Raw genomic sequence first — 24,921 nt, 5'->3', positions numbered from 1 at the left:
TCTCTTTTGTAGGGAATGTAGAGAATATTTGAATATTCTTGTTTTATAAATGAAATAGAATTGTGAAGTAAGTGCCCAAAGACACAACTAGGCAACTTGGAATGAAAATTAGAAGCTAAGCCAGATTCCTTCTTAGAAAGACTGGATCACCAAGTGTTTGAATTTTAGGATGTGCCTAAACTTAACACCCCTGTTGATATATTTGCCTCTGATGTTTCTACACTGGCTACCGGACTGTGATAAGCAACTGGAAATGAAGGAGAATTGTAGTTCTTAGTTTCCCATCATTGTTCAACTGAAAAGTGAGTTTATTTTCTGAATAGTGTTTTGTTGAAAAATCAGTATTGAAGAATTACTTGAATATTTCCTAACAGACAATAAATAAAAGACAAAGTTTTCTTTCAATATATTTTTGACCCTATTCTAGCACTAATATTATATTCATCAATGAATATAAAACTGTGATTGATCAAGAGACGCTAGAACCAGGCACTGAACTAGGACTTTCATATACGTTACTTCATTTAACTCTCACAACTTCGGGAGGTAGGTGTCACCATCTCCATGTTAGTAATGAGGAAAAGGACAGTCAGAAAGATAATATTCCATGTCATGATGCAAGGAAGTAGCAGATTCAGGATTGCAACCCAGATTTGTCCCACGCCAAAGCTCTTTTCTCTGCACCACTTTCTTCCATCTTATTCTTACCCAGACAGTGATGGAGTTTGCACGTGTTACTTGCAATAGGTATACTACACCTTCCCAGCCTGTTGGTATAAAAGAATTATTGTTTACTTACTTGAGACCTTGACATTACATGATGAGATGTATATGGGGAGATGTTGAGGGGGGACAGGTATGGTAGGCAAGTTGTTTAGTGTCCCACCAGAAATGTCTGTTTCTAAATGATATCTTTTCACTGTCTACACTATTGGTAATGGAGCCAGGTTGTTGGGTCTTGGAGGCCAGACTGAATAAGAAAAGTGTTTATTCAAGGTGAGCAGTGTTAGCATCGATGATGAGTAGAATCCTCTTAATGTTCAGGGAAAGTGGGATTCAAAGAATCAAAGCAAGATAAACAGTCAGGGGACTGTGAGTTTCTGTTGAAACTGAGATGTTACAAGCAAGATACGGAACAATTGGAATCATGACTGCCCTAACATGAAACTGCTTGGTCTTGAGGACTTTATTAATGATTGGTAGCTATTAACTATTAAAATCATTCCTTTAAATCTGTGTAGAGGACAAATCTATGCAACTTGCTTTAAGGTGTGTAGTTTTAGTAACGAGAGCCACATCAAAGCATAGGAGGACTCTTGATAAGTCACAGACTTCTTTGGCTACCTCACCGTGGGTTTTCATAACTGCTGTTAGAGTAGCAGATGGTTCATGACAGCATCGGTGGGCCTGTACAACCTGACCCAAACCACCAACTTTTATTCTTTCCTCTCACAAGCCATCTGCTCTATCTAAAGTGGAGTTGCTCCAACCTACTGGACTGGCCTGCCTCTGAGTCTTTCCCATGCTGTCCCCCAGAATACTCTTGCCCACTCTCCCTGCCCACAATCGGCCTCTTGAAATCCTGCCCACCCAATGTAGAGCCTAGTCAGTGCTACTTTCTACATCAAGCCTTCCTCAGTCTCTCCATGTGAAATTAATCTTGACTTTCTGTGTTCTGAGGAAACCTTAAAACTCTGTTTTAGCATTAATTATTTTTTTCTCCCTTGTATTGTAGTAGTTTCTTGTACTTTGTTTTCTCCCTTGAAGTTAGCAATCCTCTCATCAAACTCTGTATCCAGGCAACGTTCAGTCAGTACCTTTGAATGCATCTGGACCTTACTATTTGTGTGTTGAATCACAGTTGATTCAACACTGTGATTGAACACACAATCACACTGCTCTTTCTGCTCTAGTGCCTGCCTGCATAAACACTCACATGCATATCCCTGTAAGCAGGGCACAAAATCTATACATCTTGTAGGCCTGCCTTGCTTTATGCAAACTTGTTGGGATTCTGGAGCTCCAGAGCTGCTAGACTCTGACTTTTAAATTCAAGGCAAAAAATTAAAATCTTAGTTGAATATCCTTTCTTTCAATCCTAATTCCATTCTAAATTAATGGAGGTTGGAAAGAATTCCATTTTTGATCTGCCATGAATACCTCTACAAGAGTAGGTTTAATCAGCAGAACTAAGCCTCTCCTCTTGTTACAGTTCTCTACTCACCTTAATTAAAATGTTAATGCAACCAGAGGCCCTTTTACATTGAGCTTAAAAAGTTGTCAAAATTGTTGCCTTTTGTAGAAACCTCCCAGAGATGTTAGCCTGAGAAGGCAGAAGAATAAATCAGGAAACTAGCTGGTAGTGTTTGAAGGAAATATAGTTTGCTATTATAAACTTTTTACAGTGAACTTTGAGAGACTGAATATGACTTTCAATGTAATATGCTATATAAATATTTTTAATGTCATACTATATTAACAATGTTGTCTTCTGAACTTTTTATACATAGGAAATTACAAAATAGTAGGGAGATCCCATGTACCCTTCACCCAATTTTCCCCAATGCTTATATATTACATAATTATATAATTATAATACACTATCAAAACCAGGAAATTGAAATTGGTAAAGTGTGTGTCTCATTTTATCATATGTGTAGATTTGTGTAACCACCAACAAAATCCAGATACAGAACTCTCATTACCACAAAGATCTCCCTGCACTAGTCACACCCCATATACATATACAAACACCCCTCACCTGGGGCAGCCACTAGTCTGATCTGTATCTCCATAATTTTTTCGTTTCAGGAAGGTATAGAAATGGAATCATACAGTAGGTGTCACTTTATGATTGGCTTTATTTACTCAGCATAATGCCCTTCAGATCCATTCAAGTATATTAATACAGTCCTGCCTCACTTTATGATGGGAACGTGTTCTGAGAAATGCATTGTTAGGCGATTTCATGGTTGTGCAAACATCATAGAGTGTCCTTACAAACCTAGATGGTATAGCCTACTATACACCTTGGCTATATGGAACCACTGTCCTATGGAACCACTGTCATATATGTGGTCTGTTGTTAACCAAAACATCATTATGCAGTGCGTGACCAAAGCCTGTTCCTTTTTATTCCGGATGAGCAGCATTATTGTTTTTCTAAATAATATTGTTTTTAATATTTTATATTTATTTTTAATTTTATTTGTTTTGGTTTTATTGTTGTTTCTTTTATAAAAAAATGTTTCTTGGCTATTGTTTAGAATGGCAAAAGCTGTAAAATTCTAGAGGTCTGAAAACTAAGAACTATAAGTAGCTGGTGACATCTGAACTATCTATGGCCCTGCCCTCCTTATTTCAGCTGAGCTGACTCTATTTACCCTACTCCACCTTCAGGCCATGGGAGATGTTACTCCCTGGGTTTACTGAGGCCTCCACAGGAACCTTTTGTGAAGCTTCCTGGAGGAAGTGGTTGTTGTCTTAGTTGTAAGTCATCGACTTCTTGTAGATTGAATGGAAGACGTTCAAAAGTGGATTCCCCTCCAAGATCTCAGAATATCTGGATTTCAAGGCAGGATTGGGCCATGTGTTTGAAATCCCCTTGCTGTGAATACTGCACATCTGTTCTCCTAACTCCTCACTATTTAGTGCTAACTGTGTGGCAGGCATTGGAAATATAGAGGTGAACAAAACTAATTTTTTTACTTTGAGGTTGCATTCTAGAGGGAAAGACAGATAACAAACACTTAAATAAAACATAGTGTAGTGTCACATAATGATTGATACTAACTACGTAAGTAAATAAATATATGCTAATGTGGTGTGCCATAAAATAATTGGGCAGGGCCAGAGGATAGACAGTGAAGTGTGTTGGGGAAGGGGAAGGCTATTTCAGATAGAGTGAGCAAGGACTGTCTGAGCCGTGTTTCCACACAGACCTGAGGCAAGGAGTGAGCCTTGTGTAGATCTAGGGTCGAACTTAGCACACAGAGAAAGCAGCCAGGGCAAAGGGCCTGAGGTAGGAGTGAGCTTGGTGTATTCCTGGAAGAATGAGGCCAAGAACTCAGAAAATAAGGTAAGAATAGGAAGAGCCAGGTCAAGACTTCAGAGTCTAACTCCTGGTGCCCTCACACAAGCGTCCAGGCCGTTTAAGACTCTAACAATCTAAGATTTCTTCACATGGCAATCTACAAACCTCACAATTAAGTCTCAGCTTTAATAGGAAACATTATATGTGTGTGTGTGTGTGTGTGTGTGACACACACTGTAGGGCCAGTGTTTGCCACCAGGAAGTATATTTAAGTCCCTGCTCCCACATATTCCCCTCAATTAATAGCACATGAAAGCATAAATAATTGGAGAGTAAGTTGCTGGTGTAAATCCAAGTCAAGTACTTTAAGTCAGGACTTTAGTACTCTTTAATTTAATGGAGACTCCACACCTTCCTCACAACTCTAACAATATCTGTGCCTTACTTGGAGCACAACGCACTTTCTCCCATAAGATACACTATTTGCATATTTGTATTATCTCATTCTGTAGACTAGAAGCTTCTTGAGGGCAAAGACTGGACCTTATATATCTTTATATCACCTATAGTAAAATTCAGTGCCTTGAATTTAGGAAGTGGTGAATATCTATTAAACAGAACTCAATATGTTTAGGGATTTTTTCTGTTTAAAGGATTTTATAGACAGAAGAGAAATTCATGAGGTCATTGAGTGCTTAAAGGGGATGATGTGGACAATGTCTGGGAAGGGCCCGTATGTATTAGTGAGTGTGGTGGAGAAGGGGGAAGAGGGGAAGCGTAGACCCAGAAGACAAACGAGGCTGCCTTACAGTTTTCCTGTCAACCCAGTGATGTTAGAACACAGAAATCTCCTTATTATAGAAACAGTCAAATTTTTATCAAAACACGATTTGCCCTGTATCTCTTTTCTCAGAACATCCCCTGGCCCTTTTGAAATGTTGATACAAGCAATGAATGTCATTTTGAAATTGAAGCTTTTGGCTTCTCCATTCCCTCTTTTCACTCTGTGAGTGCCTCAGGGACAGCATGAGCTCTTGGAAGACAACCAAGACTCTTGAATGAGCAAAGCTTATGTGCATAAGTATATGACCATACTCTCTACATCAGGATAAGCAACTGAAGAGAGTGACAGAATAGGAATTTCTCTTCCTTTAGCTTCTGTGCTGTGTGGATGCTACAGACTTGAGTTATAAATAACAGGACATCATGTGCCAAGAAAGCCCCGAGTGGCTGGCCTTTCTGTCATTGCCTATGAGCTATGGGTGCTGTGGAGAGGGTCGCAGGCACCTGCCACTTTGTGCCTTGAATGATCTGGTATCACTGGTGGGAGAACAAATTCAGCCATTACGGGGTTCCTTCTTCATTCCAAAGCAAGGGTCTCCAAGCCCACTTTGGTGTGTCCTTCTTGTTCTTATGTTAGAGTTACTGGACTATTGAACATTTTTCTTCCTCTCTCTTCCCTTTCCATCAGTTTTTAAGTTCTTTAAAGGTATCAACATGTCTTAAATTTAGACCACCCATAGTACATGCATAGTTGTCAACTCTACATACAGAGTTGACTCTTGGTACATATGTGCTGAATTGGAGTATGAAATTCCTTTCTGATATTAGGGGGGAAAGTAATATTTTAAAAATATACTAAAACTTTTTAAAAACATTCCCAGATCCAGAATGTTTACATGGTCCAATATGAAAAAAAACTAAAGAGAAAAATGCACTCCATTATCTATGATGCAAATAGAAGAGGAGTGGTTAATGAAATATCTCTGGGACAATGTGAAGAAAAAAGAAAAATTGCTGAAGATAAACTGAATAATCTTCGTGTGAAACTGCCAGTATTGTTGCAGAAACTTCACCTGGTAAGTAACAAAATTTTATTTGAGCAGTAGGAATCTACTTTCTGGAAGGAGCACTTGGCTAGTTTCTTCTAACATCATCATCCACTTATTGACCTCGGACAAGTTACTTAACCTAGCCCTTACTCTCCCTGTAAGGATATTGAAATCATAAATAAATGAACTTTGAAAGTATATATTAGAACATTTTTTAAAAGTCTAGTATTTTTTGTCTTAAAAAAATCAGAATCTTTGCTTGTGCTCTTGGTATAGTTTGATCATCTGTCTCCTCAAAAGCATATTTCCAGTAGGAAACCTTTTCTAATTTTTTCAGACAACGAAATATTTTAATTTTATTCTAAGACCTAAATAAAAATAGACTCTTCTAATCTCAGAGGAGAGGTCAGGAAACATCGTGTGAGTATGAATTCCTATCTGTCTTGTTTGTTTGTATATTTGAATGCATAAAGGATTGAGTTTCTAGGATAGATTGAGCTAATGAGGAAAGGACCGTGTTCTACTATAACACATAGAAATGCGGGATAAAATACGTCCACGATTAAAATGTGTATAGCCAAAGTTGAAAAGTCTTTCTGTAGATGCTAGAGATAAATTGAGAAATCAACAGTGAGCCTAGGAAGCATGTGGCATTTTGTACTCAGACGTAGCCCTGAGTCTGGGACAGGACCCAGGGCCTTCCTGGGCTGTGCAGGGTGAAAGGGCAGGAGCTGAGTCCCCTGCAGAGAGCCCTGACTGGAGCGCTGGAGGACTGCCTTGCCCATGAAGGGAGTGGAGGAGAGACAAGAAAACTCACCAGATGTCAATATGGTACGTGATGAGCATGGACTTTGAAGTCAGGCTGCCTCGGTTTCAGCCCTGGCTGTGAACATTTCAAGGCGAGAGTCCATTGCTCCTTCAAAAAATATACGTCTTTTCGTTTCTATGGGATTTCTCTTGTATTAAATATAAAATAATATGCAGAAAATATTTTTGCTCAATTTAAGTATATAGCCAGAAGAGAAGATCCGTCCCCCTTGGATGGTCTAGGAACAGTTAAAATGTCTCATTATTAAAATAAAAAAGGACAATTATTGCTAACTGTTTTCACATAATGATAATTATATTTGTGCTTCTATCAAGAATACTACCTAAGCCAATTATTCAATTTTTTTTCTTGCTGTGAGAGTGGGATTTGGGTGGAGCTCTTTTTGGTTCTTGTGGCTGTAAAGGGTTGCAAGTGATTTCATGTGTGAAAGGTCTGGTTCCGAACCTGGCACACCGTAGAGTTTCAATGATGAGTGTTGTTTCACTAACAAGAAAAACTAGAGAGACCAAAGAAATTCTCTATCATAGAAATTGAATACCACTCTCTATCTGAAAAATTCATAAAAATTATAGGTTCTTGTAGTAGCAGATCTACGTTTGGCTAGGAAAAAGAATGAAAGAATAATAATTTACTCTTCTCTGTATGCCAAACCCCTGGGTTCCCTCACAGTAGCCAGAGTAATTATCCTAATTTAATTTGTTTTATTCACAGAGTTTGGTAAGGAGGTGAAGGGCTTTAGCCTGCAGAGTATGAAAGATCTTATCTAGCGTTATTGGAGAGATACTTAAGAGGCTCCTGCCCGAATATGTTTACTCTCATCCTCCACTTGAAATTTCCATTTTCACTGTTTCTGATTGCCAGAGCAACTGCAGTGGCCGTGAGCAGAGACGTGAGATGAGGTGGCCCCACAGCAGACAGATGAGGCAGGCACCTGGAGAAGTGGGGGCAGATCCAACCTGAGGTCCTAGGAGGAAGTCTAGTCTGCCAGGTAGAGAGCAGCAAAAGGACTAGACTAGACCAAGCAGACCGAGAGTGGTCAGTGTCAGAAAGGGTCCCACAGGGCGTTCCTCAGCGTCAGTGAACATTTAGAAATCTAGGTGAATATCAATATCGTGGAAACTCATCTGCAGGACCTGGGCCCCGGTCACAAAGTTGGGACTCAGTACGGTTCAGCCTTGTTGGAAGACAGAGCAAATCTAGGGCAGAGGGAGCAAAGCAGAAGCACATTCAGTGGAACCAGATAGGGGATGGAGAAACTAGGATGGTGGTGCCGGACACTTATTGGCAACAATAATAAAATTAAGATTATTTCTGAAAGGTCCTTCCTAAAAATTCTCTTATCCATTGGCTCAGTTGGAGAGTGAGTTGATCCCATGGTTGGGCCTGAGGGGAGTGAGATTTAGGTCAGTAAAGAGGGAGCATTTGTCCAGCTGTTCATGGATCAAAAAGCCTGGGGCAGGAGAGCGTGAAGTTACCCAAATAGAGAACTGAGGGAAACAGAGCAAAGGAGACAGATCAGAGTAGCAATCCAAGGGCTGTGGGAGAAGATGCTACCGAGGAAAGAGGAGAAACAGGGAAGCCAAAATTTGCCTACTCATCAATTTTGCCTGTAAGGCCAAAGATTCATGAATTTTTAGAATGGGAGATGAGCGCCTATAACAGAGAAGGCAGGGGGTGCTTTAGGAATATGACAAGTAATTAAGTAGAAGGAAAAATACCAGTTGAACTATTCTCCACTAAAGAAGGAAAAAATGATCCAAATTCCTAACCTCTTGTGAGCATAAAATAAGATGAAATGTGAAAACAGTTTGAAAGGTTAAACGCATTATTCCAATGCTAGGTGGGTTTTTTTGCTCCATGAATTACAGGGAAGACTCGGGACCGCCCACATTACAGGAAGAAACCCTGCAGCGTCGTCTTCTACTCTGATCATCGCTTCTCTTTTCCAGGGGCGTCCAGCAGGAGGCCTGGAGCAGATTGACAGTTATTTAGAAGCTTTGCTTAAAGAAGATAATCTCCTTTTTCAGAATACTTTAAATAAAGAGACTACAGATGCAAGACATAGTCTCCCTTTAGAGAAAAAATGAAAGTACTTCTCAAAATTAAGAGTCAGAAAAGATATTCCCTTTTAAAAAATGCTAATAAGTAAAAGGAAGATTCTTTTCAAAAAAATATTTCCCCTTATACTAGTTCTTGTAAAGTTCATCCCGTTTAACACTAAGAAAATTGTATACTTTAGAAATGGAGGCTGATTTACAATTTACGTATTTCCCAGTCCTCTAACTGTTCCTGTTCTTTCAGAAACTATTTTTAGAGTTCTCCAGTTCCCCTGTGAGCCATTAAGAAAGACGGAAATGTCATCTAGGCTTAAATTTTATTTCCACTTAAAAGACTGTAAAAACTGGAAAACAGTGATTTTCAAAATCAGTATACAAAGGACAACAGAATCACCTCTTAAAACTTGTGTTGAAAAAGACAGACAAGACATTATGCCCTTTCTCCACTACAGCCAATAGTCAGTACAGCAGAAAATATAAATCCTCAAACAACTTTGAGATACAGTTTATATAATTTTGTTATTGAGTTATAGTAAAAGAACAAATCTTCTAACTATAATGTGAGCACATATCACACATATGTAAGAATCGTGTTTTTATATTTACATATATATAAGGAATTGTATTTTTACAGTTTCCTTGATAACTGATTATTTTATTTGTTTGTTTAGAAATGTCTGCAACTTTGGACAAAAACAATAAAACATTTAATATTTGTTTGTGGAATTGTATAATTTTAATTTTATGTACATGCGCATAGTACAAAATTCAGACCACGTGAAATAGAATATGAGGAACAGTCTTCACCCCATGTTTATCTTTAGCCACTTCATTACTCTTCTCAAGAGGCATGCTTTTACCAGGTACTTGTGATCCATCCAAAACAATCCATGTATATAAACCTCAGAAATCCTTATATAGATATAGACATGAATGTAACAGCATCCAAAAGATGCTGATGTTTTTCCACTTAATATCCCTTCAAGATCATTTCATGTCAGGATCAGTACATGTAGAGCTCTCTCATTATCTTTAAGTGCTCCTTATTATTCCATTCTATGGACATAAATAAAATTTATTTAACTATTCTCTTATCAATGGACATTTAGATTTTTTCCCATTCTTTTGGATTTACATGCACATGAATATCTTTGTAAATGTATTCATTTCACACATGTATAATTATATCTGTTAAATAAATCTCAGAAGATGAGTTGCTGGGTCAAAGAGTATGCACATTTTATTATTAGTAGAGATTGCCTAATAGCACTTCATAAAAATGTTGTTAATATACACTCCCACAGCAGTATATGAGCGACTGTTTCCTTACACCTTCACCTACTCAGTGAATTATCAAACTTCCTTATCTTGCTGATCAAAGAGGTGAAAAGTGGCATATCCTTGTAGCTTTAACATATATTTCCTATATTACGAGTAAGGTTGAACATCTTTTCATGTTTAAAATTCATTTGAGTTTTTAAATTTGGTCTTTGTCCATTTTTCTATTTGGTGTTAAGTATTTTCTTACTGATTTATAGGAACTATTTTCATATTAGGGAAATTATCTTTTTTGTATTGTATGTATTACAAATATTTTCTCATAATTTTTTATTTTTAATTTTTTATGGTATTTTGAGTTATGGGATTAAAAATTGGGGGGAGGGGGGGCCGGCCTGGTGGCATTGTGGTTAAGTGCACGCGCTCTACTTCAGCAGCCCCGGGTTTGCAGGTTCAGATCTGGGTGTACACCGACGCACTGCTTCTCACGCCATGCTGTGGCGGTGTCCCATATAAAGTAGAAGAAGATGGGCATGGATGTTAGCCCAGGGCCAATCTTCCTCAGCAAAAGGAGGAGGATTGGCAATGGATGTTACCCAGGGCCAATCTTCCTCACACAAAAAAATTTTCTTTTGGTTTAGTCTATGGTTTCTAGGTTTTGTAGTCATATTTAGGGAGGACTTTCTGATGCTAAAGGTATAAAGAAATTTTACCTGTTTTCTTATAATGATTTTAGTAGTTATACTGTTAAATCTTTTATTCATCTAGAATTTATTTTAGTGTAGGGAATAAGTTAAAAATCCTGCTTTGTGTGTGTGTGTGTGTGTGTGTTTCCAGGTAGCCACAGTATTGTCCCAAAATTATTAATTCAATAATCAATCTTTTCCCCACTGATCTGCAGTGCCATCTTTATTGCATGTTAAATTCCTATTTGTAGTTGAGCCGAGTTCTAAAAAAAAACTCCAGTTTTCATTGATTGTTCCATCTTTTCTCGTGTTGGACCCATGTTGTTTTGGTAGGGCTAGTCAATAACATTATATTTCAGAATTTTCCTGTGTACCCTTGCATGTTCAATTCTCATTCAAACTTAGAATTAGCCCCTACCCCTCACATTTTATTTGTATTCTGTTGGGTTTGTGGTGATATTATAGATTAAGATAGAATTGTGTCTTTTTTTATATGAAGTTTCTCTACCCAAGACCAAAATATTCCTTTCCATATGTTCAAATCTTCACTGGTGTCTTATATTAGCATTTAAAATTTTTCTTCAAATACATCTGGCACATTCTATTTATATTTATTGTAATTAGATTTATTCTTTGGCCTATTATAAATGAAGACTTTCTCTTATTGTCTTCTAACTGGTTAATGTTTTATATAGCAAGACTCCTGATTTTGGGATATCAATACTATATCCAATATAAAAATTCTCATACTATTTGTAATAGTTTTAAAGTTTTTTCTGTATCAGGAAGTAATCATTATGGAGATTTTTTAAAAAGCATAATTTATATGAAGAAAAACAATTTCTGGATCTCAGGTTCTCATATTCTTGATCTATCCAAAGTTTTCCTTCCACAAGGGATTTTCTTGGCCTCTTGAAAGCTTTCATTACCTTTCTCTGCCATCATCAGTATCCACTCTTCCTTTAATCTAAAAATTGGTGATTAATAAATGTCATTGGTGATAAGAAGTCAATGCCTCTGAGCATCCTTCTGACATTTAGAAAAAAATCTGAAGAGGGACTTCCCCAGAGAATGGTTTTCGAAGATTCTAACAGGGTATTCCTCATATGTCCTGACTGAATAATCCACAGGCCTAGTCCTCATCATCTCGTCTTCTTTCTTTTTACTTTGCATAAGAAATCTCATCTACTCTAATGGTTTCAAGTCCTACTTCCAAATGAATGAGTTCCAAATTTCTATTACCTTATTGAACATCTTTTATTTAACTCTGATTATGAAATAGAAATTTTCTGTTGAAAGTCTACATTGGTATGTTTGAAACAAAATTAATCGTATACACCCTACCCACCCCCACTTTCTGTCAGGGCAGTTCGTTGAGGCCACAGTGGCTCTAGTTTTAGGAGAACCTGGGGTTTTAAACAGGTAATCAGATAGGACTAGGGAATAGGGACTAAGGCAGAGACCAGATTTATGAACTGAGTCAATACGAGAATTGGGGGAAAAATGGAGAAAGGTTAGGAGGGGAGAACCATACTTGGGACCAGATGACCCTAGGTGAAATAATGTGATTCTGTTACTCCTATGTATGGTTCCCCATGTGTTACTCACAAGATGGCTTGTAGACCACATGGGGCAATTCATTTCCAGTCCTGGACCGTGGGCATAGTTCTTAGGCCCATTCACTCAGTTCTCAAGTCCATTGTACTTGGGCTTGGCTTGGACAAGATTGGCTCGGGAACTGGAGTGGGATAAAACTAGCAAGCAGAGGGCATTGGTAGATGCAGACTTGAGAGAGAGAAAAGACAAGAACAGCGAAAAAAGAAAAAAAAAGGCAAGAACAATGCCTGAAGGCACAGCCCAATATGTTCCTTTCTCTGCAGACTACACTTTTCTGGCTGCTACATCTACAGTGTTTTTTACTACTACTAATATGTTTGTCTCTACCCATTTCTCTCTCTTATACATAGACTTCCTTTTAATTCAACAATACTCAGAATGTATCATTTTTCCGTGGTTTAAAAACATGTTCTTCATCTAATTTATCTTCACAGTATTCAGGTGTGAAAAGGCAGATACTCCTGTTACTGTTTTACAGATGGGGAAACTGAGACTGGAGAACCTAAGTAATGTTTTAATGTAGTTAATAAGTGGTGAACAAAAGCTAGAACCCAGGCTTCCTGATTGCAACTCAGAGTTCCTTCCATTAGACCCTGCTGTATCACTGCAGAATGTAGACACAATTAATGGCTAAAAGTATGGCAAGGATTAGCCTCTCTAAAATATTGCCTCTACCCTTCACAGAAAATTGTGAGCACGAGTCCATTGGTTAGCTATAAATGACCTAGTCTTAAAACTGTACAGAAGGGTTAATCTCACTGGCTTTCTATTCTTATTTAGCCTATAGCTGTAAGAGGTTTAGAGTAGCTTTCTAACGGCATGTGTTAGCCTCAAGTTTTAGTGACGTGTGAGGGACTAAATCCGGAGAGACATTACATGAAAACAGCCTGAGAAAAACTGTAGGCTGTGAGTCACGATGGGGAATAGCGAATCTATTGGTAGTGGTCAGACAGCAGTTCTTGCTCAAGACACCTATATGTGGTACAGAAAATTTATGATGGAATACCCATCCGGCCTGCAAACACTGCATGAATTTAAGACACTCTTGGGTCTGCAGGGTCTGGATCAGAAGGCCAATCAACATATTGATCAAGTCTATAATACCTTTGACATGAACAAGGTAAGACCTTTTACTTTTCGTTTGACTATGTTTCTGCATTTTGCTCTTTTTTAAAATGTAAAATAGCCTGAGGTAAAATGTGTGCATCCCACTGAACGGGGACGTCTTCAGAGAACCCACAGCTTGTAGGTAAGTGAGTCATTAAACACACTTAGCACTGACGGCATGAAAATAATTGGGAACTAGCCTCTCTGCCCTTGGAAATGTTCTGCATGTAGGGAGTTATTTTAAAACCAAATTAAATCTCGGCATGGAATTCTAATGCTATCGTTTAAACAAATCTAATAAGTACAGATTGGTTTACAAAGACTATTTTCAAAGTATTTAATGTGTTGGTGACATTTTATAGAAAAGCAAATTACAAGAATCTGCTTTTAAAAGTGTGATTGCATCTAGATTGGCAGATAAAATCAATAGCCAATGTGTTGTTCGTACTCAAATCAAAAGTTGGAATGCTTCATAGTACTTTTTTTTTCATATCTGATCAATTTAGTTTGGGGAAAAACAAAACAATTTACAGTTTGAAATTCAGATAAATTTTAGTTTCTAAAGATTGTTACTCAACTATTGTCTTGAATTTACTCATTCCTGAGGAGCTGCAGTACATTTAATTTCATGTCTTGAAAAAATATAAAGATGAGAAGAGAAAAGAAAATACAGAATAGAAAAAATAAGACAAAAAAGTAACAATCTGAAATAATACCAGGCTCAAGTTCTTCCTGTCTGCTTCTCCTTGTGCATTTCAGTTGTTTTACCTGTAGATCTGTATGTTTCAAAATGTGCTGATTCCATCTAGAATAAAAGGGAAGGGGGAATACTACTCATAGGAAAATAGATGATTTTAGAAGGCTGTGTGTGATAATAAAAGAGAAAGAAGGGATAATTAATTCAATATAATTAAAAGCACTGTCTGTCCATTAGGATGTATGGAATTAAAGGCAGCCTTTTGAGCCCTTTTCCAAAGCCCCAAAACCAGGTGACTTAAAAGGAAGTGACAGACAGGTACAGGGGAAAATTAAACCTGTGCAAAATGGACAGCTGTTTTCATCCTTGTAGCAATGTTGGGAACAGATTTGTTTTAGGACGTTATTGTCTTTTGTCCTTTGTTTTCAAGCATGAATTAAGCACTGCCTGCTTAGCATGATGGTTTTCCTCCTCATAAATTTTACTTAGTGTAGATGCAAGGAAACAGAGCTCTGCCCCCAAGGAGCTTACAAATCAGTGGGAAAATGAGGCAGATTCTGCTTTTGTTCTTAACTCTGAAATATGTTCCGGATATGCTATAGACTGTGCCCCAGATTCATATGTTGAAATCTAAACCCCAATGTGATGGCATTACGAGGTAGGGTTCTTTGGGAGGTGTTTAGGTCATGAGGTAGACCATGAATAGGATTAGTGCCCTTATAAAGAGACCCCAGAGCTCCCTCTCCCCTTCCTCCATGTGAGGACACAATGAGAAGACAGTTGTCTATAAACCAGAAAGTGGATCCTCACCAGACACAGAAGCTGCCTGTGCCTTGATCTTGGGCTTCCCAGCCAAAGAAGTATGAGAAATAAATTTCTGTTGTTTAAACGACCCAGTCTATGTGATTTTTGTTATGGCAGCCCGAACTGACGAGGACAGGATACTGTGTGCATGTTGGCATATTGTCTCTCTTTCTCTCTGCCTGTGTACGTGTCTCTCAGTTCTCTCTCTCTTTCTGTCTCTCTTGTCATTGTCTATGTTTCACTCTCTGTGTGGCTGCTGTCCCACAGTGCCTGCTATAAGCAGCCCAGTTTCACAATGGAGGTCTGTTGCTCTAGGCAGCAGCTTCTCAGGCTCTGACTGTATTCCTGAGACGTTAGCAGATGAGTTGTCATCAAGTTCTTTAGTTATGCTTCAAAGGTGGTGATGTCTTGTCGCATGCCAGCAAGTCTGTTGTTAGCCCAATGTTTGTGAAAGCGCTGTGTATGTCAGTGGTTCATCTACAGGAACAGGGACATGTGAAAAAGAGTGCTGGGTGGACGCAAGGAAGTGCTGTCACAATGAAGCCCCTGTGGAGGAGCAAGGGCAGACGACGTCCAAACAGGCAGCCTGGGGCGTGTGTGCCACCGGAGTGAGAATCCTCTGAGGGACGGTCATGGGACCGCCAAGCCCATCTAGGAGCTTACTTTAAATCACTTGGAAGGTCTGCTGGTTTATCATGATTCGTCATAGAGATTTTATGTTTACTTAGGAACCTAGGCAGCGATGACTAATGCTACGAAAGGTGTGGGATCTCAGCATAAAACCAGGTCATAAAATGAGAAAAGTAAGGATTGTTCATTGTAAGGGATAGTAAGAAATGATAGGCAATTATGCACAGGAAAACAAAAAAGCCATATATTTAATTAGATCCATAAAAGTGCCAGCTGTCCAGAATCCCGGAGGATTTACTCTTTCTGTGGAGCTCCTCTGCAGTTTCAACTATTCTGGATGGAAATCCGTCTAAAATGCGTTTCATACTTTCCTGCCTCCTCAAAGTGCCGGTCATACATTTTCTTGATATCGGAGTCATTGTTGTGAACATCGGTTGTTACATTTATGAAATACCATGAAGCACTCATTCCTGTTGAAGTTGCTGGGGCTAAGTTTCCTAATGTTAACAATCCTGAAAATATGTGCTTTCGTCATGTTTGCTTTTTGTTTTTCTGTCTCTTTCCCTGCTGTCAAATGCACCTTTCCCAGCTTTCTGATTGTTATAATGCTAATAAGCTTCTGATCTCTTTTTACTTCGCCATTTCTAACCTAGCTTCAGCTAACCAAGCCTATTAGAATAGCGCTTAAAGTAAAAGTAAATAAATCCTGAAGTTTAGAGCATAAAATTTATAACATTTCCTTTGGCCAATCACACACTCTTGCAGGCTTCTCCTTGGCACTCAGTACCAATAGTCAACGCTTTCTGCGTGCTTATGATGTGCCTGGCACTGTTCTAGGCCCAGTACATAGACTAATGCCTTCAACAGCACAAGGATAATAGAACTAGCTTTGAGGCAGCAGCCAGGATGTTGGCCTCTCAGAACTGCCAAGAGGGTAATTGACCAGGGCCGGAGATGCACGCTTTGAAATCCATCACTGCGCTTGTGCTGAGTCCACACCTGGGCTTAGATGACCACCAATGATGGGGTGCAACAGAAATCATAAGGCCAACCCATTCCTATGAGACAAGGGGACTCCTTTGTCAGCTGGCATTGGTTTGAGGATTCTCTGGTGGCTTTTCGGAACTGAAGGTTTCAGGAGTGTCTCAGACACTCCCACCCAACGCTCGTTCTCTCCCTCTCTTCTTCACCTGGGTCAGGGTAGCATCCTGGTCTGACAGCTCGCCAGCCTTCTCTGACTTCCTTCCTATTTCCTCCATGCAGCATTTCTCCAAATAAAATCCTTAAATTGGGATTAATAGGTCTAATATCCTGTGAATAAGAGTCTCAAAAAAAAGCCCAGAGAAAATGTAAGATTATAACAAAACAAACCAGAAAATTTTCCCAGCTCTATCAGACCCTCATTTCACAAGGGCCCAGCACAGTAAGTAGAAAGAGATCAGCCTACAACATATGCTAAGAAATTTTGTAACAACAGGGATAAAGAGAAGATCCTAAAATCCTTGAAAAAGGAAAAAAAAAAAACAAAATGGAAATCCAAATGGTATTGACCTCCTTACCACCTACACTGGAGGCTAGAAGTAAATGGAGAAATGCCTCCAAAATTCTCAGGGAAAAGTAGCAAGCCAGATCCAATGTCAGGAGAGAGTGAAGACATTCAAGGACTAAAAATTTACTTCACATTTATTTCTTCTTAGGAATCTACTGGAGCAGGTGCTCCAGCAAAATGAGGGAATCTGTCAACAAAGAGGGAGGGAGTGAATCCAACATAGAACAGATATGGGCAGTCCAGGGTCCTGGACAGGGGAAGTCCAGATCAACAGCTAGGCAGAAAGCCCGATGTGCTGCTAATCCAGACTGAAAAGGAAGAAGAGAGACTCGGGGAGGAAGACCTGACAGAATGACATTGATGGATTATCTACTGTGCTTGAGGATTTCAAAAACAATATTCATGTATTAATTGATATTTAAGCAATCTGATGATGCATTTTGAAAAAAATTCACAAGGCTAGGTACAAGGGAAACTATTGAAATTTAAAGTGAGGCAATGTTAAAAATTTTTATTACGAAAATTTTACATATGTACGAAAGTAGAGAGGATAATCTAATGAACTCTCATAAAACCATCACCTGTTGTCAACAAGTATCAAAATTTTGCCACTTTTATTTCATCTGTCCTTCCTATGTTTTTTCTGGATTTTTTAAAAAGAAAATAAACATATGATTTCTCCTGAAAATTCTTCATTATTCATCTGTAACCACTAAGGACACTTTTTAAACATAACTACTATACTATTATCATACATAACAAAGGTAACAATTTCTAATGTCATCTAACACCCATTCTTTGGGCAAATTTTCCTGATTGTCTCAAGAATACATTTTTAGGGCTGGCCCCGTGGCTTAGCGGTTCAAGTGCGCACGCTCCGCTACTGGCGGCCCGGGGTTCGGATCCCGGGCGCGCACTGATGCACCGCTTCTCTGGCCATGCTGAGGCCGCGTCCCACATACAGCAACTAGAAGGATGTGCAACTATGACATACAACTATCTACTGGGGCTTTGGGGGAAAAAAGGAGGAGGATTGGCAATAGATGTTAGCTCAGAGCCGGTCTTCCTCAGCAAAAAGAGGGGGGTTAGCATGGATGTTAGCTCAGGGCTGATCTTCCTCACAAAAAAAAAAAATAATAAAATACATTTTTATTATTCCTTGATTTGAGTTTGGATCCAAACAAGGTCCACACACGGAAACTGGGGCTTATGACTCTTAAGTCTGTTTTTTCCTATAACAGTTCCCTAACCACCTCCTCCCCTCAGCCCCATTAATGCCACTGATTTTCCAGGGAAAGTGAGTTATTGGTTCTGTGGCATATCCTGCATTCTAGATTTAGTTGATTGCTTTCTTATTGTGTCATCTAACTTGCCTTCTGTTCTTCATATTACCTGTAAACTGGTATTTAGCTCCAGAAGCTTAAATAGATTCAGATTCATTTGTTTGGCAAAAATACATCACAAGCACGTAATTATTAGTTGTCTCACTTTTAGTGGGTTGTCCGTTAGGTTCAGGAGGTGTCAGTCTGTTAAGGATGAGGCAATTATTAACTCCCTGTGAAATAAGGAAGTCAATAATTTGGGTATACCAATTGGCTAGGCAGAGAACAAAATTTATTACAGTCATTAAAATGAAACTCTGACTCTTAGATTAACCTACAGGTGTGGGAGTATGGAGGAAAAACAAATACTCCCACCATGACCAATTTCAAGCTACCAATCATTTTATACTTGGCTTGCAAAATTCCTGAAAATGTAAAAACAAATACTCCCACCATGACGAATTTCAAGCTACCAATCATTTTATACTTGGCTTGCAAAATTCCTGAAAATGTCACAGTCAGCTTGCACCAGCAGGTAGAATAGGCTCCAGGATGCCACTGGGATGTGTGTGAGGGTCACTGAACTGAATACTTCTCATTTGCTCCAAAAGGAATTAAATAGGTAATGTCTAAAATTGATCAATCAAGACGTAAACAGAATAAACATCTCAATTACGAACGTGTAAATAAAGGCTAGAAAAAAATCACCAAAATGTTCAAAGTTTTTAATTATAAGCCTTTTCATTTAATTTTAACTGTGTACATGTACAATGTACGTGATAAAAAATAAAAACTGATTAAAAAATTTTTTTAAAGATGAAACACAAAAGACTAGCAAATCTTTGTAGGCGAGGTGAGTGATGGAAACTGCTCTCCTCACAATTAAGTTCTGTCTCTGCACAAGAGACAACATAGATTCCTTAGTTTCTATAACTAGGAATTGTCCATTTCATTATGGAAATCCTACTGACTTGAAAGCTGAGGGTCTGTCCTGGCCCAGACGTGGTAGTGAGGAATCTCATCAAAACATGAAGTCTCCATTGGAAAGTACAAGATGGAAGAGTGTGGCTCTTGTGGTCAGTAGTAGACCCACACAGGGGGACTTGAAGAGTGGGACTTGAAGTTAGGTGGGGTCCAAGGACTGACCAGTGCCACCACCACTATAATAGTTTTCTAAACCCCCCCAAGACCATTTATGCCATTGATTTGCTAGGGAAAGTGAGTCATTGCCAACGACTCACTACCAAAGCAGAAGCTGGTGAGCATTGGAGCTAGGTCTGGGGCCCCAGATATTTCAAAAACAAGAAACACTGTGGAAACGTAGACATTATTGCTCGCTATTGGTTCCTAGAAGTCAGTGACGGTGGACAGGGTCTGCACCATTCTTACCTAAGCATCCACACGCTTTGCCTGGAGATTGATGCAAAACGCCCGGTTCCCTAGAAACTGCTTCCTATTCTAGGCATGAACCTGGACTCTGGGCTCTTTGAATACAGAGTGTATGAAGTTGAGCTTACTTCTGCCTGCCAAAGTGCAGGCAGAGCCCGGTGATGAAGGAGCACCCAGCACTGCTATTCATCCTGTACTCTTTGCACTCCAGCCACCCTGCTTTCTTCACACTAGATCCTCAATTTGCTCTTCTTCATGTCTTCTTTCTCTCTCTCTTTTTTTTTCCTTGGTGAGGAAAATTGGCCCTGAGCTAACATCTGTGCCAATCTTCCTCTACTTTGTATGTGGGATGCCACCACAGCATGGCTTGATGAGCGGTGTGTAGGTCTGTGCCCGGGATCCGAACCCTCGAACCCCAGGCCTCCAAAGCAGAGCGCACAAACTTAACCACTATGCCACTGGCCCGGCTTCTCCTTTCTCTTTTAAGTGCAATTAGTGCATGAATTCATCCTGGTGAAGCAATAGTGCAGAAATATGAAGAATAAAAATGAAGAATTAATTATCTCCTTCAAATCCTGCATGTTTCTCCAGACCAGGCACCTAGCACAGTGGCATAAAGTAGATGCTGAACAAATCTTTACTGAGTGAGTCATAGGGAAGTGACAACTTTAGTACCTTCATTTTTATGTATGCATTTCTTTCCTTTCCATTCCTCTCTCTTTCCTTCCCTCTCTTTTTCCTCCATATTTATACCAAGGAGGGCCACTGTGTCTTCCCAATTCTAACTTCGTGCTCAATTGGAGTAACTATCTCAAAGGAAATTTTAAAATTTATTTTTTTATTTGTGTAGCTGGCAAGAATTTCAGCTCAAATATTCAGGCATTCAAGAAATGTAACTTTAGTTTTCCATAATGAAGTTAATTTATATTTTGAGTCTCTCTTTTACCAAGGAGAGTTCTCCCTCCACTTTCTAGGGTTGCATGTAAACCCCAAGGGCGCATCTAAACCTCAAGGTATTAATAGGGGTCGGAGGAGCATCTGGCCACACTGGTCTTTGCTCAGATGGCATCTCTCCTCATCTCCTACATCAACTCAGAAGTCTGCTGTCTCTGCACAACTAGGCCTCCTCGGTCAGATTCTCTCTCGGCTACTTTATACGCCTAGGCCTGGCAGCATCTCAGGCTGGCTCAGGATTGTCTGGCCAGATACTCCTTACATCCTTTCCTCCCAAGCTGTGTTAGCTTCAGGGGAACTTGGTGAGTTTCTACCTTTCCACCCAGTTGGGGAATCACAGGTGCTTCTGCTCTCACATCTGTCAGCACCCCCTGGAGTTTCTAGCACCCACCCCTCACAGAGCAGTATCCTCTCCCTAACCCACCACACCCCGCTCCGCCAGTGTCTTACAACTCTCTCTTCCTTCTCTATTCCACACCTCCCCAGCCTATGAAATCTGTATCTAGTTTGGGAGTAGCCAGGAGAAACTAGAGAAACTGGCTCTAATGATGTATTCTTCCAAATCTTTTGTTTATGGCATAAATTTTATGCTCTGAATCCTAAATGGCTTAAACTATTGAAACTCAAGAGCTAAGAATGAAGTCTTGATTTCTGCTTTTCTGCTACAATAACTGTCTCTCAGGCAATAATGTCTTTACCGAATGTAGGAGGGCTGGATGATAGAAGACATTACCAGGAGCAAAGCCACATCCTGACAGGCCATGTTACCATCCCACGGCATTTGCAAATGCTGACTGAGCACCTGGAGGCATGGTGGAGGGAAGGTCGGAACAAAGGTGAATAGGAATTGGTCCCTGTCCTCAAAGGAGTTTACGATCTAGTGGGATGACTAATGCATCTTCAAAAAGTAAAAGGTAATAAAGAATCAAACATTGAGAAAGGGCAAAGCATCATAGTACTCTCTAGTTTCAAGCTTCCAGATGAGTCATTGGTATTATAAGGCTGGGGTTTTTTTGTTTTTTGGTGAGGAAGATTGGCCCTGAGATAACATCTGTTGCCAATCTTCCTCCACTTTGTATATGGGATACTGCCACAGCATGGCTTGATGAGTGATGTGTAGGTGCATGCCTGGGATCTGAACCCGTGAACCCCGGGCTGGTGAAGTGGAGCCCATGAACTTTACCAGTATGCCATCGGGCCAGTTATAGGGCTTCTTTTAAACACCGTCCAGTGATGGTACTGATGGTCTGGCCTCTTCCTAGACAGACTTCCTAGACGTGAAGGGCCAGGGAGACTCTTCGGTTGCATCCCAGGAGGGCAGTAATGGTAGAAAAATCACACTCTGATTTTAGAGGGGGTAGGGGTGAATAGGTAGGTAAAAATCATGATTTCTGCACCCCCAGAGAGTTTACAATCTAGTTAGGATAAAAGTTATGTCAAGATTAAATGCTCCAAGAATCAAATAAGGCAGTATAATATAACAGACTACAGCAGGACTGTGCTGTCCACGGTACACTTACTGGGATCAGAAGATGCGATGAAAACAAAGTTGTGCGGTTAGTCAGGAAAGGCTTTCTGGAGAAGTTGAGACATTTTGGGATCCTGAAAGATGTGAAGAACTTGGATTATTACTAATAAAAGCTAACACTTACTGAACACTTCTGTACCAGTCACTGTTTTAAGCGCTTTATGTTTGTTATCTCATAGAATCCTCACAACAATAATATGAGTAGGTACTATTTTTATCACCCCCATTTTACAGATGAGGAAACTGAGGCACAGAGAGGTTAAGTAACTTGCCTAAAACTACACAGCAGAGTTGGGATGCTGGCAGTCTGACGTCAAGGGCTGCAGCCTAAACTGCCATGGTCTTCCACCTTTGACAAAGGGGTTGAGAATTTCAACAAAGAACAGCTCAAATTAAAGTACGAGGCAGGAGAGAGAAGGGTCTGTGGAGACCTGACTAAGGCAGAAGGTTACTGCGAGAGCCTGACTAGAGACCACGCACTCTAGGCACCTCCCTGTACCTTTGCTCCAGACAGATGACCAGCCTGTTCTTGAGACTACAGTTATTCCCCTCCGTCATAGCTGAGAAACAAGGCACCCAGAACACTGAGATGCCAGGAGTGAGTGGCTTGGAGAATCTCAGAGCAGAAGGCCCTCAGTCCTTTGGCTCCTGGTCCACATTCTTGCTGCTGTGATAGTGGGAAAGTGCATGGGTTGCCCTCAGGGCCACACCTAGGATCTGGGTTTTACCCAGAGTGCCATTGTTAGCTCTTAAATTGGATCAAAAAGTGCTCTAAGAATCATCATTTGTCAGATATGCCCATGCAGGAGAGCAGGGATGAGGCCATTTCTCAAGGGCAGAAATGGGGTAATAAAAGCCTGATTACAGATGCAGAAGAAATAGAGGGGAAAAATGGGCTGAAAAGACTTGTCAGAAGATTTGCCTCTTGTAGGACTTACCGAGGTCTTCCAAGGGAGGTAAAATGGTTTCTCTGAATTTATGGGTTTGGAACTCAAACCATAAATGGAGTGATGGTTTAAGCCAGAAAAACAGTTGTCAGCTCTAGGACACATCTAAACACTAGGATAAAACAAACAGCCAAAGCAAGTTCTCAGGTTGTTTAAATCAGCCTCAGACAAATCCTGGGACTCAAGAGTGAGAGCATGGTGATTCTTAGAAACCTGGCTGATTCACCTGTTACAGAAAGCAGAGTCAGGATAAGCGGCAAGCTGTGGGGTGTAGTATGTGATTACTGCAATCTATCTGATAGTTTACCTATAAATATGTGCACAGAACAAATCTTAGCTTTAGTGTATCGGAAGTCCTTGCCATTTTTAAATGAGCCCCTCGGTGAATCTCTTAGAATGTGAATCACAGGCCACCACGGGGACGGTGGAGGCAGTCACTTGGGAAGAGTGGGATTGCTGGGCTCCCGTCCTGGCTCTGACCCTATTGCTGTGTAATCTTGCACAAGGCTCATAACCTCTCTGTGTCAAAATCTTCAATTCCAAAACTGAGACAAGAGCTATCCTTCATACGTTACCACTGAGCTCATGTGAAATAACGTAGAAGACTGAAAAAAAATGTGTAATACAGCGCACAAAGGGATGGTCTGTTTGTCTGTAAAATGCAGATAACTCTGACCTCAGCCTCCACAGCTTTGGTGGCAGTGAAGATTAACTCTACTTTTTATCAAGCTCAAATTATATGTGCAAAAGAAAGGGTGTGCCTCCAGGTGCAAGGGTGGCTTTCTCGCCATTTCTCATCTGTAATTGATCCAAGTGTTTTAGACACAAATTCGTGCTGTTTGGGGCAACACTGGCCCCTTGCAGTGGTGCCAGTCACAGAACGAAATTAATTAAATGAGAATCATTTTAGAGTTTCAATTGCCTTCTTAATCTAACCCAGGACACCTGCATGGGAGCCCCAGCTCTACTTGATATTCAGAAGTGACCTTTGGTTATCTGGTTCCTTAGCTTCTCTTTGTGTGAGAGCCCTTATAAATTGGAGCAGGCAACCCAGCTTTTAACTTGTGTCATAATTGCTGCTGTTCATTAACCTCCCAGCTGCCCTGCAGCCTATAACACTGCATCGGGCTGCCTGGCCTACAAGGTGACCGCAATTACTGCCGCTATTCATAAGACACATTTACTAGAAACAAATGACCATCTCTTAGATTGTAATCCATTAGGCTGCAGTCTCATAAAGGTAAAGACAAGGCTTCTAACTTCAGAACTACCAGCGTAGAAGCTCTTAGGAAGCATTGGTTGGTGTTAGTAAATCGCCTCATATTTGTCTAGCACTTTGTAATTTATTAAGTATTTTCATATATACCATCACTTATCAACATTTTAGCTGAGCCTCTCACAGAATTTAACCTGTAAAAGACATCCACTGTACCTCGTGACATACATTTAAATTCAAGCTGTTGTGACTCATGTATTTTAACAAAATCTGTTGGAATTGTGGTTCTCAATGCTGGCTACAGGTTAGAAGCACCGGGGCTTGTTATTAAAATACCAGTGGCTGAGTCTCCACCTCAGTCCAACTGAATCAAAGCAATGTTTTGCCGGGTGGTTAACTGTGCAGCCAGATATGAGCACGACTGCTACATCAACAAGACCACAGTC

The 24,921-nt window shown here is 40.0% G+C and overlaps 2 protein-coding genes across 3 annotated transcripts in view; both read left to right on the top strand.

The window, feature by feature from the left end:
• Window positions 1-8,781, top strand: part of MORC1 (MORC family CW-type zinc finger 1) — a 162,797-nt gene extending 154,016 nt beyond the window's left edge. Inside the window, exons 28-29 of the mRNA XM_058556516.1 lie at window positions 5,698-5,892; window positions 8,644-8,781. Of these exons, the coding sequence (XP_058412499.1) occupies window positions 5,698-5,892; window positions 8,644-8,781 (333 nt within the window). The remainder of the gene's footprint in view (window positions 1-5,697; window positions 5,893-8,643) is intronic.
• Window positions 8,782-13,248: 4,467 nt separating this feature from the next.
• The window catches only part of GUCA1C (guanylate cyclase activator 1C), a 31,763-nt gene continuing 20,090 nt past the window's right edge, over window positions 13,249-24,921 (top strand). For both annotated transcript variants that reach the window (XM_058555528.1, XM_058555529.1), the window contains exon 1: window positions 13,249-13,452. In XM_058555528.1, coding sequence (XP_058411511.1) covers window positions 13,249-13,452 — 204 coding nt within the window. The remainder of the gene's footprint in view (window positions 13,453-24,921) is intronic.

The sequence above is a fragment of the Diceros bicornis genome, chromosome 15, assembly GCF_020826845.1.
Source record: "Diceros bicornis minor isolate mBicDic1 chromosome 15, mDicBic1.mat.cur, whole genome shotgun sequence".
NCBI classification, from domain to species: Eukaryota; Metazoa; Chordata; class Mammalia; order Perissodactyla; family Rhinocerotidae; genus Diceros; species Diceros bicornis.
Note: the sequence above shows the minus strand (reverse complement) of the source record. Positions and strands in the feature narration are given on the sequence as shown.